The following is an 18,270-nucleotide window of genomic DNA, read 5'->3' on the forward strand; positions in this document are numbered from 1 at the left end:
AGAGAGAGAGAGAGAGAGAGACCAGCAGAAACACACAAAAGGGGGAAGAGAGACGGAAGGAGGGAGAGAGAGTGAGTGAGTGATAGAGAGAGACAGTCCCAGAAGTGGGAGGAATATTAGATAGGGAAAGAGAGAGCAATAGAGAGAGAGAGCAATAGAGAGAGAGAGAGAGAGAGAGAGAGAGAGAGAGAGAGAGAGAGAGAGAGAGAGAGAGAGAGAGAGAGAGAGCAGCAGCAGGAACCAAAAAGGGGGAGACGTATGAGGTGGAGAAAGAGAGGGAGAGAGAGAGACAAAGGACCGGAAGACGGAGGGATAGATAATGAGGGAGCAGGAATGGCGGTACATTTGTGTGTCAGAGGAGATGGGAGAGAATCGAGAGATGGAGGGGAAAAGAACAGATCAATGTTAGGAGGGTAGTCAGAGAATAACAACCAACGTACTTTACGGCTGAAACCCAAAACGCTGCTGAATCTCCCAACCGACGATTTACGTTGCTTGTGTTAAAGAAATATAACTCATGTCTTTATATGCTTACATTTTTTTCAATTAGCGGTGCCCCAAAAAAAGTACATGAAACATAAACACCATTAATAGATAGATGATCATTTTCCTGTCAGGGTTTAATGCAAAAAGAATATATAATACAGTAGGGCCCAACTGTTTTTTTTAGCTAATTAGCGCTAACAGCTAGCAGCCTAGCCTAGCAGTGAAGGGTTACCCGGGTTACCTGGTTGATGTGGACGAAGGGATAGACGCCGAGGGGACAGACGAGTGGCTGGGGGAGTTGGGCAGGACTTGCAGGGCCGATGGACAGCTGCTGCTTTTTTCCTCAGGGCCACCACCTTCTGGGCCACTGCAGACAAGACCACGACAACAGGTCAACAGGCGGGCGAGGCAGCTGGTCAGACCGACGGGCAGGGCCGGACGCCTGTTTGAACATTGGGTTGTCCTGGCCCTCTTCCTGTCGCTATAACTCGGTGCTAATGTAAACAGAGTGGGCCATATATTATGTATGGACATTTATACTTCTCCTGTGGTCATTGTTGTGTGATATATTACAAATAATGATTACCCGTCTAGGTAAACAAATCATACTAGTTCACATCTCTCGTCTTTCTCTTTTCGTTCCAATGCATATCACGCTCAGCCTCCCTATGGTTCATAATAGTGAACGATATACTTCATAATAGATCGTTTATAGATCATAGATCATAATAGATTTTTAGTCTCTGTATTCATTTGCATTGAGGAATGCAAATGATGCGAAATATGATTCTGCACCCACACCTGTATACAAAAAAATAAAAGATCAGTGACATCTTTTTCATTTTGTCTCACAAAATGTTACCAAAGCACGACTAATGCTGCAACCTGCATGCCCTACTAGGCAGGACACTACCTGCCTCCTACTCAGCCCTTTACGTAAACACAGTCCCACACTGATGTCAAACGCCGGCCACACAAGGACAGAGGGAGAGTTGGTTATATAAACCACCTCGTGGGTGAACACCGAGCAATATCATCTGATACTGCCGAGCAATACCATCTCATACTGCGACGCACACAAATCATCCAAGCTGAGTGATTGAGGGAGGGAGTGAGAGAGTGGGTGAAAGAGACACAGAGACAGAGATAGAGAGACACAGAGAGAGGGAGGGAGAGAGGGAGGGACAGAGAGCGTGAGAGACAGAGAGCGAGAGACAGAGACACATAGAGACAGAGCGAGAGAGAGCGAGAGACACACAGAGAGAGAGAGAGAGAGAGAGAGAGAGAGAGAGAGAGAGAGAGAGAGAGAGAGAGAGAGAGAGAGAGAGAGAGAGAGAGAGAGAGAGAGAGCGGAAGACAAAAAGACAGAGAGAGAGAGGAGAGAGAGAGAGAGAGAGAGAGAGAGAGAGAGAGAGAGAGAGAAGAGAGAGAGCAAAAGAGAGACGATATCAAGTCGCAGTGACAGCTGGGGTTCTGCACACCGCTGGCTGATGCAACAGGGCTGCCGGGGAGAGGAGAGGAGGGGAGAAGAGAGGGGAGGAGAGGAGAGAGAGGGGAAGAGAGGGGAAGAGAGAGAGGAGAGGAGAGGAAAGGAGAGGAGAGGAGAGGAGAGGAGAAGAGAGGGGAAGAGAGGAGAGGAGAGGAAAGGAGAGGAGAGGAGAGGAGAGGAGAGGAGAGGAGAGGAGAGGAGAGGAGACGCAGAGTGTGCCGTTTCTCTGTGTCTTTTAATTATTTTCTAAATGGGGCTTCCGGAAGCAATTAAACGCAGCTTTGTGAGGTGAAAAAAAGGCGAAACAAAAACAAAACAATATACCCGCCCGTGTATCGACAGCCAATGAGCAGCGGCGAGCCAAACCCCTGGCTGCCGTGCGTGTGTAGCGGCTGTGAGTCGGGCGTGAAGCAGGCTTTCGGAAGCGCCGCGGGCCCTGAGGGGAATCTATTGAAACAAATGGGCTCTTTTTCTAATGACGCCTTTCAGATACTTCAAACGCTTTTTGCATACTTCAAACGCGCGTGACACTTGAATATTCAATGCTGTGGGGCGGCGTGCTTACGGATGCGCTAGACAAAAACATCACAATTTGTGTTTGGAACGCCGTGAAGGATGTTGACGTGCGCGGGGGACACTCGTAGTTCGATGCAAATGTTACGCAACCTCTGATTGTTTATTAATACGCGTCATGTCTCGTTTTATTTCCGCAGCCGGCAGGTTATGAATGGGCCAATGCTCCGGTATGTTCTGCACCCTATGCCCGTTTGCTCCTCGTCTCAAATTAAACCCCAAGGTCATGTGAAGACCTTTTCTTAAAATGGATCCTCATTATTATGACTTCCCAAGGAATAGAAAATGGTGCCTGACCTGGTCTAATCCCAACAGTGTCACATGACCACTGCTTTAGACGCGGGACTGCTGTCAATATATCAGCGGGACGTGGCTCAGGAAGGTAGAGCGGGTTGGCTGGGAACCGGAAGGTGGCTTGCTAGTGTCGAGGTGACCCTGAGCAAGATGACTCACCCTAACTGCTCCTGACGCGCTGGCTGTCGCCTTGCCTGGCTGACACCGCCGTCAGTGTTCAAAAGTGTGCATGAATGGGTGATTGTTAGGCAATATTGTAAAGTGCTTTGAGTGGCCACTGGTTAGAAAAGCGCTCTATTAATGCAGACCATGTACCATTTACCATCAACGTTGTTCACCTAAACCTGCAAGACCTCGCTCTTCTCTGTGTCATAAGGTTCATCATCGTCTGCACCATCTTCCTTTTTCAAAAATATAAAGATGATCTAGCTATCGAAATTGACCTCCAAGACTTCAAACCGCGACATCGTCAACAAGAAAACAACAAGACCCACCTATCCGCCCTGAAACTAGCCCCAGAAACTAGCCCCTGAAACTAGCCCCTGAAACTAGCCCCTGAAACTAGCCCATGAAACTAGCCCCAGAAACTAGCCCCAGAAACTAGCCCCTGAGACTAGCCCCAGAAACTAGCCCCAGAAACTAGCCCCTGAAACTAGTCCCTGAAACTAGCCCCCTGAAACTAGCCCCAGAAACTAGCCCCTGAAACTAGCCCCATGAAACTAGCTCCATGAAACTAGCTCCATGAAACTAGCACCTGAAACTAGCCCCTGAAACTAGCTCCATGAAACTAGCCACTGAAACTAGCTCCATGAAACTAGCCCCTGAAACTAGCTCCATGAAACTAGCCACTGAAACTAGCTACATGAAACTAGCCCCTGAAACTAGCCCCTGACGGGGGCGTCCTCCGACTCAGGACAGCACCAGGTCTGGTGTGCGTGCGTTCGCCTCTGCTGAAATCAAAACAAGAAGAAGAAGCTCTGTCTCACCGTCCTGGAAGACTCTCTCCACGTTGAGGCCGTAGGTGGAGCAGGTCTCGTAGTACGTCGAACGCTTGAGGTCGTTGGACAGCTTCCTGGCCCGCGAGTCGTCGATCACGCGGGGGTTGGCGGCGCTGATGGCATCTAGTAGAGGAGAGGTTTGTTGATAAAGGTTCACCTTTTCAAAACGGTTCATCCTGAAGGGAACTGAGGCCCCGTGTGAGGTGAGGTGAAGTGTTCACGGTAGAGGTTTACATTTAGGGCATAGATTCAGGATGTTCATAAAAGTGCCTAGCACTTACAATCGCTAGGTTAACCCATTCCCCGTATACAACAAAGCTAGCTAGGATAAGATGTTACACAATGCTAAGTATTATTTTTAAGTGCCAGGACATACACCATACTATAAGTGCGTACATTAAGTGCCAGGCCGTACAACATACAATAAGTATGTAAGAGGGGTGGGGTTGGGGGCTAAAGGGGGAGGCTATGCAGTGTCTGGGTGAACTCTGAACAAAGTAGACATTGCCGCACCTTGCGTTCCCACCAGCACCATGGGAACTTCCGCCGTGTTCCTGTAGTTGGACAGACGCTGGAAGTAGTTGTAGACGGTCTGGAAGCTGATCTCGTCCTCCAGGCTGAAGACAAACACCACCGCATCCACCCAGGCGGCGAACTAGGGGGGAAGAGGAGAGGTGGGGAGAGGGAGAAGAGACAGCAGAACAATGAAAGTTAGAGGAGAATAAATCCCATGTAATTGTCGTCTCCTCAGGGATTAGTGGGGCCGGTGAGACGGTGCCTCGCACAATGCAGACGTGTTCAGAATGCATTGTGATGCTTCTGAGTGCGTGCTTTATTTAACGAAGAAAGAGAGTGTTTTTTAAATATCAGCTTATTAAAGTTGAGGATTTTTTTTTTATTTATCCTTGAGAACACACTAGAGGGACGTTTCAATCTTTTAAAAATATCGCATGAATTTGAGGCCCGATTGATTAGAGTATATTAAGATCCGCCGATGCTCTGAAATGCAGAATTATTAAACCGAATCACTCATCACGCAAAAGAGAATCCATTGTGGACTGAAGCTCCACGCACGGACACAAGGGGGCAGTGTTGCGCAAGCCTCGCAGCTCAACAAAACCCACTCCGAGGGATGGATATCAATTAACTGTCATGCTCTGGCTTCCTGCCCCCCTTCTCTAATGCCCGGTCCTATCAGAGTCAAAAGAACCGCGGATTCTACTGAGGCCTATCATTGTACGTCACGGCTGAACGGAGGGGGAAACATGATACCGTGAGCTGAATACGTAAGTCACACCATTAGCTCCCAAGACCGCGGTTTTAAAGTTGAGAACCCGCAGAGGAGCCGACAGTTGGAAAATAAATGATGACGGTTCTCTCATGTCGCTGCTCCCTTTCATTCGGCATTCACACACGCAGCCAGCCTGCTTAGCCCGCCGGGAATTAATTGCAAATGGAAGCTCTGCGAGCTCGGCTCAGTGGTCTCCCATGAGCAGGAGGAGAAACATGACGGAGGCCTTTCATTACCAAGCTAATTATGCAGCCGGCCAGCCGCCAAGCCATGGAGCTAGCATAGCACTCAGACCCGCGCCCGGGCCCAGAGGTATGCTAGCTGCTTATCAACAGCAAGACACACCTGGGCCCTATGATACACAAACAATTGTTGATGCTGCAACCCCTGGCGGCTGTGAGAGCATGAGCCCTGTCTTGAAACCATTACACCAAAACAACATTTATACAAGGCAGACAACACCTTTCCTTGAGCGGAAAGTGCACCGGCGTTGTAATTAGGTACGCTTATTGTTTCTAGCTGCTGCTACAACTGACAGGTTTGGCCTCCTGTCAGTGACAGAGCTGCGTTTTCTGTCAGCTTTTGGAAAACATCTCCCACGGTTTGTACAACTTTTTGTTCGACGTGATGCTGACATTTTCGAACTGGAAAGCGCTGGTGTTGTGTTTGACATATTTTTAGGGATACGCACTGTTGCTACCTGCTGGCTTGTCATTGTAGCCTAGAAGTTTCCAGGACTTCTCTGTCTCTAAAATAAACTCTGTAGCCACGCAAGGCTATTGGAATTGTTTTGGTGTTCTCGTGAGGACGCAGAGATTGGTCTGGTGCTCTGTTGTAACTTCTCATACTAGCATACTCCCCGGCTGGGGTGGACAGGAAGTCTACTGAAAACGTTTTCAACGATATCTGTATGCATGTAGATGGACATGAAACAATCTTCGTCATACTTTGGTAAACACCTATGACACATTAATAAAATCAAAGAAATGGGTTATTAGGATAGGATAGAAGAGGGATGAAGAGTGAAACCTCAAAGAATTAAAGGACAACTTGTGGATTTTCCAAACATTTTGGATCTAAGGGACTAATTGCGGACGGCAATTTTTGAAAAAGGCAAATTATTGAGCAAGACCGGCGACCACTGTAGACGTAATCCGCAAAAGCGGCAATGTCATCCTTTGGCTATTTGACCGGCTCAGAATATAGTCACATTGTGGAAATGATCCCTACGGAGAAAAAAAAATCTTTACATTCCACCTGATCTTATCTGTTTGTCATTGTGACCAACAGAGTCTCGCTCAAGGAGAAGTCTCGCCAAAGTTGCAGGAAGGGAATGGTGGAAATGTGAGAGAGCTGGAGTTAGGAGTGTTTGTTGTTTTGGACTACAACAAGCATAGCTTAGTGTAATCTTAAGTACTGTGACTGGTACCACTATCATTTTACCCTTCTGCTAATTATTTTTTGCATATATTTTTATTTGTGATTATCTATTTGCTACATAAAACTTTGTATTGTTGCTGCTATGTTGAGTTGTATGGTTGTTGAGAAACCTAATAATGGACTACTCTTGTGTACTTATACAATAAGAATGTAAGCAATTCAGATTCTGAAGGACAGTTGAGATTGTAAAGACAACAGGAACATTTCCTGCAACCACGATATTTCAGAGCGAGACTTTTCCTTGAGCCATACTCGGTTTCGTCCACAACAACAAACAGACTGGATCAAAGCAAAGGTTGAAAGTCACATCTCTCTGCAGGGATCTTTTCATTGACGTCATCATACAATCTGAGCCTGTCGGTGGCAGAAACAACCAGTCTTAGAGCGCGTAAATCAAAGGGGCGTCACTGCCCCCAAGGATCACATCGCAGCCCTGTTTTCACAGACTGCAGCTGCAGTGGTCTCACTCGGCTCTGGACCGATTTACAAAAAAAATCAGTCTGCTTTTGCTCCTTACGCCTAAAATGATCACAAAATGAGGTTGAGAAATTGCAAACGTACATCTTTTAGCTTGTTTTGCTGTGTGTGTGTGTGTGTGTGTGTGTGTGTGTGTGTGTGTGTGTGTGTGTGTGTGTGTGTGTGTGTGTGTGTGTGTGTGTGTGTGTGTGTGTGTGTGTGAGAGGGGGGAGTCACTTAGGGCCACCAAAATACGGTTGCTTATGTATCAACAAACACTAAGTAAAGCCTCTTTTTCATCCATACAAATACAATGATTACAAGGAGGGGGGTGGAGGGTGCGGGAGGGGCACTAAAGAACTGCCATTGGCAGATTTTAGTCACATCTCTGCTGCGGTCTTGATACTGCCTTTTGTGCAGAACACCCAGAAAATAAATGAATACATACATAACAACAACGTCATAGAGGCGGCGGGGAAATTATCCTTCACCACCGTCTCCTCCTCGCGCTACAGTGTCGCTATACAAATAATCTCTGTTGACATTTGAGCTGCTTTAGAAAAGGCAAGCAGAAGGAAAAAGAGAGACGGAAGTGAAATAAGTACATACTTGTAATTCTGGAGGCCCTCCCTCATCTCTGATCAGGAGGAGGTAGCTCTGTCCGTCCACCACGATTTCCTTCTTGAATCGACCACCTGGGAGGGGGAAAAGGCAGATCCGGGTTCATATCATCGCAATCCATAGACATCAATAGAGCCGATCTTGAGGCATCAGATGTTAAGCTAAGTCCATTTTATTTGTACAGCCCTTAATCACAGTGACATTCTCCGTGGACTTCACACGTTAACACCCCCATGACTCAAGGCATTCAAGACCCATACATACTGCCATAGGGAACAAACATCCCAATTTACAGTATGTACCCCTATACATAATTATAATGCAGGTGTATTGCTTTTGCTTCATGGAAAAAGCGACCAAAACAAACAACAACTCTGAACGCCCAGCCGGGGATGCAATCAAATATTTTCGGGGTTATTTGGAAAAAAAAATCGTTCTCCCTCCCAAAGGACTCCCAGCCAAACTCCCTACGGACCCATCACGAGGCTGACAGGGAACCAGGTCTAGCTGAAGCCAATTACGTGGGCATAAAATTGCCATTTAGCGTGTCTAATGCACAGCTGCCCGTGGAGCCTGTTTGGTGCCGACGCACCGAGAAACAGCCGCCAGCCACCGACTCTCTCTATCCCCTGAAGCTCTGGTTCCCAGTACACCCCCTTAGTGGTCCCTCCATCACAACACACACCTCAGGGGGCAACGCCTCACCAAACACTGGACACAAGGCGGAGGGACGGCTCGAAGGGAAGGCGATCGGAGAACAGTGGATGGAGAGAAATGTTTGCGCCTTTATCGTTTTTACCCTATCAGCTGGGACTGGGCTGCTGCTCGTTTCCACCGGTGAAAGAATTCCGTTTTATTCTTAAATCTGTTTTCCTCATGCTTCAGAAATTCCTGCGCGTATACCGTTGCCGTTAGCACATCTCGACGTGCATAGTGAGGGCTGAAAACCGCCGGGAATACCCGGCAGTAAATTGGATTTCGCATCCTCCATTTGAATGGATGGAGATAGTGCAGAGATTAAAAACACTCAGAATCCAGGGGCTTTGTGGGTGCAAGGTGTCCCTGGGTATGGAAACATTGATTTATGAATAACAAAAGAGAATGTGTTGATGGCAATCTGCCCCCGCAATTCAATAACGTACAAATGCGAGCTGAGGTATGAACCGGCTGGTAATATAAATCAAAGGCGGAGTTGAATGGAGTCGACGTGAGCGCGGGGATAATGTATGGCTGTTCACCGTACGGCAGTTTGTTATAAGCTTTTTTTTATTAACCGTAGTGCAAATTGGGTTGAATTTTAACCGAGCCAAGAGGGAACTGTGAAACAAACACAGTCAGAATTACCCAACTTCTGCAGCGCTTCTGTGTCAGCAGGTAGTATCACACACACACACACACACAAGACAGGCAGACACACCGAACAGACACACACACACACACACAAACATACACACACACACACACACACACACACACAAACGCGCGCACACACACACACACACACACACACACACACACACACACACACACACACACACACACACACACACACACACACAGTGTGTGTGTGTATCCCACTGTGTGTGTGTGTCTGTATCCCAGCTACACTGTAAGCCTGTTAAGTCCACTTTAGCCTAGTTGGCAAATGGAAGAATCTCTTGAGATTCTCTGGTCAGCTCAGAGACCCAGTTGGATTGGGTAAAAGATTCAGAAAAAAGCCCAGTTGGCTGATTTTTGGTTTGCTATTGAAGTCAAGAGAAAGCTTCGAGGGAGAGGAGGACAGAGAGGCGGACGCCAATGATTCAACTGTCTGCAAATCTGGGTTTTATAACATGCATAAGAACAACATGTTTTCACACAATACCCACAACAGCCCGGGCGTGAACACCCCAGATAATAGGCTATTGTTATAGCTATTGTTTCATCAACCTCAGGGGATTCAGTGAACACACTTTGGAAACAAGGCCTATTGATGATGAACGTGTGTCATACCGGTGGTTTGATCAAAAACACTTTTTCCAGGATGTCGTCTGTAAGACGATGACCTTGAGGTAACAGAATATTTTCCAACGCACACTTAAAGCTCCAAGCATTCGTCAGTCATGATAGTCTATCTCGTGGCGGCTTCTCATAAGAATTATTTTCGTGGCACGGTAAAAGGCTAGCGTTCTGCGAGACACGTTTTTATTAAACTTTAGGCGGCGGCGCGAGGACATTGAACGGGGATATGCGCCAAGTTGTTAGGCATGCTCGACACGCAGCCAGCACACACTGCCTCCACACAGAGGCTCAGACCTTGACACCGCGCCACAACCCAACAGAGTTTCATCCGGTGTTGCCATGGCAACCCACCCTGGTGTTCAGTGCTGGTGCTCTCTCTCTCTCTCTCTCCGTCTCTCTCTGTTTCTCTCTCCGTCTCTCTCTGTGTTTCTCTCTCTCTCTCTCTCTCTCTCTCTCTCTCTCCCTCTCTCTCTCTCTCTCTCTCTCTCTCTCTCTCTCTTTGTTTCTCTCTCTCTCTCCCCCCCAAACTGAGGAACAAAACGTTGTGGGCTCAGCCCCGGACTGACTGAGCCCTTCTCTGCTACTAGTGAACACTGTTTTTCTCCCGGCATTGTGACGCTAAGGCTCTCTAAACAGGGCCGGGGGAAGGCTCGCTAATGTTAAATCTATGATTTTTTCTTTTCGGCCTCCATGGCGACATGCGATAGAATCGAACAACAGGCATGTCGCTGGGTTTCGGTCGACACACATTCATCTGGGGAACAAGGAGGAATCAGAACAAACATGTCGCCCTAATTACACCAACAAAACTCTCTCACTCTGGTGTGAAAAAAACGAAAAAAAATGTTCCACCATTGATTTTTGAAGGACCAATTACAGCGGCCGAGGATTCCTCTCCCTCGGTGCAGCGAGACGGGAGAAACTAATTACGCTCTTCGCGTTACATCCTCGCCGTAATTGCGGCAGAATGAAAAACGCTGTATAAGAAATACTTCCAAACCATCGGTTTAACCCGGGGTTCACTGCCTCCACTGAGTGTTGAGGTGTCAGTGCTGCAGGCAGAGCCCGCCGTCTCTCTCCGTGACGGTTCTGCCGATGGAGGACATGAAAGGGGGTTTTATCTGTGAAGTCCACCTCGCAGACCAGGACCTCTGAACTGAAATCGCTCACTGTGGCCTCCTATATAATCTTTCCCTCGCCGAAATCAAATAGAGCCGCTGAATCAGCCGCTCTTCACTCTACTCGCTTAGTGTTGAGAAGTTTTTGAGGGGATGAGTTCTGCCTCGACTTGACTGGAGATTAAACTGAAAGTATTCTGCGCTGCGGTTTTATTTTGGGGCTGAGGGGGAAGAGTAGAGAAAGGTCAGTTGGACTAAAGCTAGCATGGCTAAGTGATAGCTTTGTGATAGATTTCCATTAGCATTCCTGACGTGTTCTGGTAGTTGGTATAGCCAAGACTACAACCTTTTTATTTTTGTGATGCAAGCCTATGCTCCTTTATTAGGCCTAACTCTTTTGAACCAAATCACATTTCCCATGACTAAAGTACAATGCTGTGTATATAACATGACACTCCATGAATTGTGTTTTCGTCAAAATACAATAAAAAGATCGGTGGTTCGATTCTCAATTCAACCGGGGCATGTCTGTCTGAATGTGACGGAGTTCCCAGATTCGAACACTAGATGGGGGCGATGCGCAGGGGATCGGTGCGCTGGCAGCCCGAAGCAAGAAAAAGGAACAAGAGAAGGAGAGGGAGGCAGGGAAAGGTAAACACTCGCGGTATTCATGTGTTCCTGTGGGGGTATCCTTTAATGTGACAGCCTCCCTCCCCCACCCTCTGCAGAGCTGTCTCGTTCCCCTATTATTGTCCTCACCTTCGGGAGATTCCTCCTGCACGTATGTGCCAGTCAGGTAGCGATGGACCAAAGCAGACTTCCCGCTGGACAGATTACCCACAATGCCCTGCAAACACAGAAAAAGCATAGCATTTTATTAGCAACCGAGGGAAAAGGCAGGTTACACAACAATGCAGGGCATTCCCTTAGAACGTGACCTTTGAGCACACTTTACCTTCACCCAGGGTGACAAGGGGATCGACATGAATAATAAATACGCCAACATGCACTTGTTTTCTCACGATTGCATCTATGCACTGGATCTGACTGCTGTTTTATTGGGAGTAGCACTTTTGCTATGCTTTCGTAGTTGCTCCAATATGGATCGTATTACTTTCGACTCTTCCTCTTCCTCATCCTCAACCTTGGAAGCCACTTTGGACGACAGTGTCCAAAGGCAAAAGGGGATGAGTGTTTTAGGTGGATCGGACAGGGCTTTTATTGTGGAGGTTGTGCTCGGTATGGCTACAACCATACACAGGCTGAAACGTGTGTCCAAAGGCAAATGGGAGATGAGTGGTTTAGGTGGAGCGGTGGCAGCAGGAGGGGGCTATTATTGTGGAGTTTGTGCTGGTAATGGCAACATGCACACAGAGGCTGAAACATGTGTTTGGTCCCCCTCCCCCGCCGCACTGGGCCGTCCACATCGTCGGTGGGCGGTAGAGCCAGGTATGGTTCTAATTACTGGTTAGTCCGACACAAAGGAGACTCCGCTTTGGGTTGTTTCAAACACAAACAGGCCCCCCGAAACAAGCCTAAACAGCTATGGACACACCGGTGTGTATATATACTTATATATATATATATATATATATAGGACGCAGGGCCGCAAAACAGATGCATATTAATACATCTAAATAGCTATGGACACAATGGTGCGTTATGTATAGGACACAAGACCGCAAAACACACACATAGAGAGAGAAAGAGACGGAGATAGAGAGACAGAAAGAGAGAGAGAAAGAGAGAGATAGAGACAGAGAGAGAGAGACAGAGACAAACAGAGAGGGACGGACACAGAGAGAGAGAACGAGACAGAGAGAGAGAGAGACACAGAGAGAGACAGAGAAAGAGACAGAGAGAGAGATAGAGAGGGATACAGAGTGAGAGAGAGAAAGAGAGAGATAGAGACAGAGAGAGAGAGACAGAGACAAACAGAGAGGGACAGACACAGAGAGAGAGAAAGAGACGGAGATAGAGAGACAGAAAGAAAGGGAGAAAGAGAGAAAGAGACAGATAGAGACAGAGAGAGAGACAGAGAGAGAGAGAGAGCGCGAGAGAGAGAGAACCAAGACACAACATAATGTCGGAGAACACAGAAAGTAGAAGGAAAATAGAAAGTGCAACATGACAAGCCATCCGGCCAGCTTGCGATACGGTCCTCATAAAGTGCACTCGCTGCATCAGCAACAGTTGCAAGATGAAAGGCTAGACTGTCTCCTGTGGTACGTCGCCCTGAGGAGTGAAGGCTGGAAAGCATTATGCAGCCCCCCAACTTCATAATGATTAAGGCAAACACCAACATGTCTTTAAAGGCTGTGCATAGCGGCTCCTATAGGAGCATGTGCATTGACCGATGTCGCTTTGGATAAAAGCGTCTGCTAAATGCCCTAATTGTAATTGTAATTGTAATGTTTTAACTGCAAACACACAACAATCGCGTGAGATTCTGTGTTCTAGTCAGGCCATCGCCATAACTTCAAAGGACCCGACACATGAATTACCCGACGAGGAAACCAGGGGAGATTAAATCATTCAAATTAGACAGGAGATCATCCACCTTTGCAACCGTCGGGTGGAATATTGTTTTTTTATCGCACACCATAATGAAGTACATTTTACATATTCCTGTGTGCAGACCTGCTAATTAACAGGTTGCAGCCCTGAAAGTGAATACACTGTTTGAAGTCGGACGTGTTTGAAGTCAGAGCCTGTATCCGTGATAGGATTTTCAATAAATATCCCTTCACGAACAGTATACCGTCACTTCCATTGAGGTGATCAATTTTTCCATTCGATTTTATTTGTATGCTCCTTAATCACCAGTACAGTCTCAAAGGGCTTCTCTAAGGTGTTCTGCACAGCGTAGGGGAGAAATGTATAATTCACATTGTTCAACTATATAATTCACATTGGTCAATATCTAGCCACTACCTCAGTGAATCAGGACGGCATATAGTAGATTTTAGTATTCAAGTCACATGGGGGACATAAGCAGTGTGATAAGCCGCGGTCGCGTACGGTTCACGGGCAAGCTAACCCAAAACTGCCACTCAGCCTGCGTGTCCGACTGTGATGCTCTCCTACGTTGCCATGCCAACGCATCTCATTAGAAATCACCACGATCCGTGCCAGGGACATTCGTTCCTTGTTTGTCGATTGCATTCCAACTGTTCTCATGTATAATGCAAATAAAATAAATCCAATATTTAGCGTGGACTGATGTGTCCTCGTTCACGTTCACATCTACGTATATAGAATTAGGAGTTGGAATCCCTGACCGACCTGACATACTGAGTTCACAAGGTTTAGTGCAACAGAAGTTACAGCTACTCACCACTTTCAGCTCTGGAACTGATCGACTCAGTGTCCATTCTTGGCTGTTGACAAAGGAATCTGCCGGAAGAAAGAAAAGAAAAAACAAGGCAATGAGCAACATTAACATTCAAATTTAGCAGGCGCTTTTTTCCAAAGTGACTTACAACCGTTCATACACACATTCACACCCCGACGGCGGAGTCAACCACGCAGGGCGACAGCCAGCTCGTCAGGAGCAGTCAGGGTGACGCGTCTTGCTCAGGGACACCTGAACTCGCTAGGAGGAGCCGGAGATCCAACGAGCGACCTTCCTGTTACAAGTCAACCCGTTACGTCCTGAGCTGAACCAACCCCGCAAACCAACTTCTTGGTTGCTTGTGTTTTGGACCGTTTATCATTATAGTTTGTGTCCGATTGAAATTGCTTCTGTATTCAAGGGTGTACAGATTTGCATAACACTGCATTTGTACTATTGACCATCAATAATAACATGTCGCCCACCATAAGAACATGATTGTGTTAAATATGAAATAAATCCTGAACGTAACTTGTTTGCCCTTTGTCCAACCACATTAAATCCATTTATTTATGCATTTGCATTTTTCAAAACGAATAACTGTTGATTTGCAGAATCCCTGACGTTTCATCATTCGGCGCAGCAACGTTTAATTAAACTATTTGACAAGGAAAGCTGTCGATTATCCAGCCTCTTATTACTTTTGGGGAAAAAAAAGGGCATTTAGAGGCTTAACGTGAAATGCTTTGATTCATACCTGGTAGACAGGCAGGACAGAGCAGTCTCTCAAGGTACAGAGACACACCAACCCTAAAACCACAGCCGTCTTTCAATGAGCTGCAGAGCCAAACTAATGTGTCAAAACAAGTATTACACCAAATCCCCAGCACCCTCCACCGCCCCCATTCCCCCGCTTCCTGTTTGGGTTCAAGGATTTCCCAACACCTGAACACCCATGCAGATGCCAATCTCTAATGGACGGGGGTAAACACCTTGTCTAGAAGGAAGCGAGGCGAAAGAAAAGAAAATGTGGAGTCCACACTTTTTTTTCTCCCCCTCAACCCAAAACAACGAAGCACTCAGATAGGCTCACAGGAAAGCTACAAAGAGCTTTCCGGGAGTGTTACAAACAGCGTTACGGAGAGGTAAAGAAGAAAATGACATGGATTTAAGAGAGGTATGCGTCACTGACACTTAAGTCACCCCCATTGTCCTCTTACTGATTGCATTTGTCAACCCCACTTTGCAGCGAAGGAGCATCAGTGTGAATCTGTAACAGGTTGGAGAAGACCACGCTGCATACATATATCTACAAATTAGTATTACCAGTCTCCCTCTCCTGTCACGGATCAATTCTCCTACGCAGAAAATAAGGGAATTTGTTAGAAGCCAGAGCACAGGTCTGGGATTCTCGGTGGTGCACAGCAGAGATGTATTTATCCCCCACAATCCCACTGTGTTGTTAGCACAGTACTAATCGCTAAGCCCGATCAATAGCACTCTCACACCTCGTCAGAAAACCAGAACATGGACATTGGTTTTGATTGAGTGCTCGGTGCCTCTGTGTTTGTCCTCGGGTATTAACTGGTACATTATGAAATAAAGTTACTTTTAATTTGTTACCCAGAGCGACTTGCGTTCAGACACATACATGAGGGAACAGGCAGGCACTGGGCATCGGTTAAGAATACCCACAGGTCGGGGGATTGATCCCAGCACCTTTTAACTGGGAGTGGAACCCCGGAAAATGATTTGAACAAAGATTTGGATGAAACCACATGGGGAAGGTAGGGACGGGATTCCGCTACTATTTAGCTAATGTCGGTGGTGCCTCTAATAGCATCGAAGAGGGCCATCAGAAGGCCCTTTCTGGGGGAGCTACACCAGGGTATAGAGGGCCACTATCGCACAATTGCCTCTTTGTTCCAAGTAAGGCACTGCAGCTCCTAGACTCATTTCTCTTTCATCATTGACCATTAGGCCCCTTTGCCTTTTTCTTCTTTCTTTTTTTATAACGTTAAACACAACTAAAAGTAAAATAGGAAAATAGAAAAAGGGAAAATCCTCCCGGCATCCAAAAGTGAGGCTCCCCCGGCCTTCAGCCCATTAAATGGCCCTTACAACCCGTAGAACACATCTTATCCTCTCATTACTCAACCAGGAGGAGGAGGACAGTGCGAGACCCAGCATGCCCGGACAAGTATCACGCAACTGCTCGCAACGCGCGGTGCTATCGAGAACGGGATGATGATGATGATGATGATGAGCGAGTGGAACACACTCCCCCCCCCCCCCCGTTCTCAGGTCTGCTCTACTGCAGCTTAATTGAGTTCATGCCCTCTCCTCTGACATCATTCTCTAAATATGAACCAACCCACGAAAGAACTGAAGGCCTTGAAACGCCGGATTGATACCGCGCGGTTCCCGCATCGGCAACGCAGAGCGCTTGCGGGGACACCGGGTTCTTTGTCTCGGTCGCGCGAGGGGGAAAGAGGAAAAAAAACGGATCTATGAAGCCAGCTTGTTTGTCATGTTTCTCGGGCGACTGCACATGTCTGTTTGAATAACAATAATCCAATGGCGGCCGTTCTGAAGCACAATCCCTCGCTTTCATTTATTTCTCGTCGAGGGAAAGGATTTTTGGGAGGGGGGGGGGGGGGGGGGGGGGGGAGAAGAGAAAAAATGCAGCGAGGGCAGAACTCTGTGGTGTGTGGCACATGTGTGTGTGTGTGTGTGTTTTTTTGAGTGTCTGGTGTGTGTGAGTGTACTTTTGTGTGTGTGTTTCTGTGTGTTTCTGTGTGTACGTGTGTGTGTGTGTGTGTGTGTCCGTGTGTGTGTGCGTGTGTGCTTGCACGTGTGTGTGCAAGTGCCGCTTTCTACGCACACATGTGGACGCGCCGTGGTTCGGGGGAATGACAGAGCGACCTTGAGGTCTGCACCTCCTCCCTGAGTCGGACCATGCTTCTCAGCCCTGCTCTTCCAGCCGTCCACAAATGGCAGAGGGAGAATTTAGCCAGCAATAAGTATTTTTACATCCCTCATTTGCAAACCGCACCACTTACTCCGCCGAAAAAATGACATTCCCTTGTCTGACTGGGATTGTATTTATACGCTTTAGACGTGCATTGCACCTATTTACATAATATTATCCAATCATTACTCAGCTCTGGATTCAGGACTCAATCCACACACACAAAGCCACAAATAAGTTGCTTTGCTGACCCTCCTGAACAGTGAAAGGGTGATTTCAGTCTGAAAAGATGTGTGACACAATCATCAGCAGTTAGCAAATTATTGTAAATCTATACGGAGGCCAACTCAGACTAAGCCCTAATGATTAGTTGTCCCCAGCAAAGTAGCATTGATTGCTTCCTTGGGGAATAAATTTGACCAACCTGTCGACAGAATAGAGAGATCTCTTGGACAGGCGATAAGTCGATGGGGAATCGTGTTTCCCTTCATAATGTTAATCGACCACATTTGCAGATTCAACCAATAAAGAATGCCAGTATTAGGAAATCTTGTTTGCCGGGACAATGTGCATGTGTAAACACACAATGATTAGCCTTGAATTATTTAGTCATTAAAAGTTAATCCCCAGACATAATTACTTCCATTTTGCCAGGACATATGCTAGGCCCTGCAAATAAATCCAAGCGGTATTGTCTCCTAAACTTTTTAGATTGAAAACCTTTCTTTCAAAAGTTGCAGAAGACAGAAAAACCTAATTATTTCTGCAGACAGGAGAAACAGTGGCAGTTTACCGCAGCTCACCGTCAGCCACTGCAGCACAAGTCTCCAGTGATCCAGAGCCGTCACTAACCTCACCCTGACGGAGACGCAGCAGTGACAGGGCCTTAAATAAATCTGATTTAATTATTAAAAAAGACATTGAACCTTCCCTCCGTGCCTCCCCGACGGCCAAGCGGTGACTCACTCAGATCGACTTTTGACATTGTGCCACCTCGCCACTTCTCTGGTGGCAGGTGGGGAAGGCAATTGCTGTTTGTCCCAATTTCTGTTTAGAAAATGTCAGTTTGTCACGACTCGGATCCCTCATCAGCAGGGACTGTGTGTGTGTCCCGCTCGGCCGAGAACCCCCGACGTGGATTAAACAAGCAAACATGCTCCTCCACACACTCTTAGTCCATGGCTAGCATTTCTTAAGA

At 47.0% G+C, this 18,270-nt stretch overlaps 1 protein-coding gene across 1 annotated transcript; it reads right to left on the reverse strand.

The window, feature by feature from the left end:
• Positions 1 to 708: 708 nt before the first annotated feature.
• Positions 709 to 14,813, reverse strand: LOC132462565 (arf-GAP with GTPase, ANK repeat and PH domain-containing protein 3-like). The gene is given in 7 exon segments (XM_060058145.1): positions 709 to 794; positions 797 to 853; positions 3,829 to 3,963; positions 4,354 to 4,495; positions 7,637 to 7,722; positions 11,527 to 11,614; positions 14,105 to 14,813. Coding segments are annotated over 7 exon segments (687 nt in total). The 5' UTR covers positions 14,213 to 14,813; the 3' UTR covers positions 709 to 723.
• Between the last annotated feature and the right edge of the window lie 3,457 nt (positions 14,814 to 18,270).

Source organism: Gadus macrocephalus, chromosome 8 (assembly GCF_031168955.1).
Source record: "Gadus macrocephalus chromosome 8, ASM3116895v1".
Classification (NCBI taxonomy): domain Eukaryota; kingdom Metazoa; phylum Chordata; class Actinopteri; order Gadiformes; family Gadidae; genus Gadus; species Gadus macrocephalus.